General features: G+C 45.5%; 1 protein-coding gene across 1 annotated transcript; it reads left to right on the top strand.

Moving 5' to 3' along the window:
- Window positions 1-303: 303 nt before the first annotated feature.
- On the top strand, window positions 304-1,857 carry LOC143864351 (uncharacterized). Its single transcript, XM_077375277.1, has 2 exons — window positions 304-751; window positions 1,112-1,857. The coding sequence occupies exons 1-2, from the start codon at window positions 395-397 to the stop codon at window positions 1,658-1,660; spliced, it is 906 nt and encodes a 301-aa protein (XP_077231392.1). The 5' UTR covers window positions 304-394; the 3' UTR covers window positions 1,661-1,857.
- Window positions 1,858-2,187: the final 330 nt, after the last annotated feature.

Raw genomic sequence — 2,187 nt, 5'->3', positions numbered from 1 at the left:
GGGCGCAAGGTCCATTTTGAAAAATACTGGACTACACGGGCTTTCACCATATAAAAAAAACTCGTCTATTTAGGTTGTGGTCCATCAAATGGACGGTTTGGGATAGTGTTGGCCGTACAGTGCACTTTTCTAAAATACTAGACTGTACGGGCTTACACCATATAAAATCTCATCAACAATCTCCAAAACACCACGGGAAAACAGAAGGAGAAAACTCCAATTTATCACGATAAACTCAAAATCCATTCCGTATTTAATTAAAAGAAAACAAAACACACACACACACCCTCTCTGCCTTCTCACACCCCAATTTACCTACTAACAAAACCCCTCTCCCCCTTCCCTCTCATTTCCCTCCTCTCCCACACAAACACACACAAATGCCAGAGCCACCATGTCCGACCCTCCAAACACTTCCTCCATAGTCCCCCACCACCACCACCACCAAACTCCACCCTCTCCCTCTCTCCCCAGCCATCCCTCCACCTCCGGCCCCACCACCTCTCTCGCACGCGAATACCGCAAAGGCAATTGGACCCTCCACGAGACCCTCGTCCTCATCACCGCTAAAAAACTCGACGACGAACGTCGAACCAAAGGCCCCACCACTGACCCCACCAAACCCTCCTCTTGTAAAACCGCTGAGCTCCGTTGGAAGTGGGTCGAGAACTACTGTTGGAATAACGGCTGCCTCCGTAGCCAAAACCAGTGCAACGATAAGTGGGACAATCTCCTTCGCGATTATAAGAAGGCATTCTCTATCATTCGATTCTTGCTTTTATCTTCTAAAGGTACATTACTGAGGCCTTGTTCGTTTTAGATTATGACAACCGATTGTTATTATTGACCTCAAAATTACATTTATAAGGCCCTGTTCATTTATTATTATGCGTACCGATTGTAAGTCTAAAACTAATTATTGGGCTCAAATTTGAATGAGTCCAATATTAATTAGTTTTGGGCTGGCATAAGCTTAATTGAGCAGGCCTAAATTTGAGTCCAATAATTAGTTTAGCACTCACAATCGCTTGTCATAATCTTAAACGAACAGGGCCTGAAACTCCATCAGATTCATTGGTGTAATCCGAAATCACACTATTTCCTCCAACAGGTTCGGGATTACGAAGCCAGATCCGACGATCAGGATCACCCCTCCTATTGGCGGATGGAGAAGCACGAGCGAAAAGACCGAAATCTCCCCTCCAATCTCCTCTTTGATGTCTTCCAAGCCCTTTACGATGTCGTAAATCGAAAACAACAACCCCCAAAAATGTTAACAACACCTTCACTCGGGGTGGCCCCACCACCGCCATTACCGCTACCTCCACCACCGCCTCCGGCCCCGCCGTCCGTGGGCTCGTCCGAGTCGACGGAAGGGAGTGAGTCAGGGCATGACTCGGGGTCGAAAAGGCGAAAGGTTCGTAACATTGGGTCGAGCATAGTGAAGGGTGCAACCGTGTTGGCTCGGACACTTATGGCGTGTGAGGAGAAAAAGGAGAAGAGGCATAGAGATTTGATGGAATTGGAGGAGAGGAGGGTCCAGATGGAGGAGGATCGAACGGAGGTGAATAGGCAAGGGATTGCTGGACTCATCACAGCCGTTAATAATTTGTCTAATGCTGTTCATGCACTCGTTTCGGACCGACACGATACGAGATGATAAAGCCACCATTAGATACGAACAATTGTCACCGAAACATTTGCCGAAACTCGCTCTTTTTATCCGAATCTCTGCGAGTTCCAATGTAAATGCAATTGCAATTGGGTATTTTCTTTTTCTTTGTTATTAATTATCATTGTTATTTTTAATGCCTGCTCAATCGATATTGGTATTTATTTATATTGATTGGCACAGTACTACACTGCTCTCTCTCTCTCTCTCTCTCTCTCTCTCTCTCTCTCTCTCTCTCTCTCTCTCTCTCTCTCTCTCTCTCTCTCTCTCTCTCTGCTTTTGTTATCGTGGGTTCTGCAGAGAGAGACCCTTTTTGCTCCTTTTGCGTCTCTTTAACTTGCATGGTTGTAGGATTGTGCTGTGGTGAAAGACTGATATGCCCCCGACGTCCATATTGCCAGATGGGTAAACAGTTTTTATTTAGGGGGATGATATCTGCACGATCATTTTTTTTATAATGGGACGTACTCACCTTGTTTTACATATTTTTACCAACTTCAAAAGCTATATAGGCT

This window comes from Tasmannia lanceolata, unplaced genomic scaffold (assembly GCF_043159265.1).
Source record: "Tasmannia lanceolata isolate RefF3 unplaced genomic scaffold, GAP_Taslan_0.1 ptg000048l, whole genome shotgun sequence".
NCBI lineage: Eukaryota > Viridiplantae > Streptophyta > Magnoliopsida > Canellales > Winteraceae > Tasmannia > Tasmannia lanceolata.
Note: the sequence above shows the minus strand (reverse complement) of the source record. Positions and strands in the feature narration are given on the sequence as shown.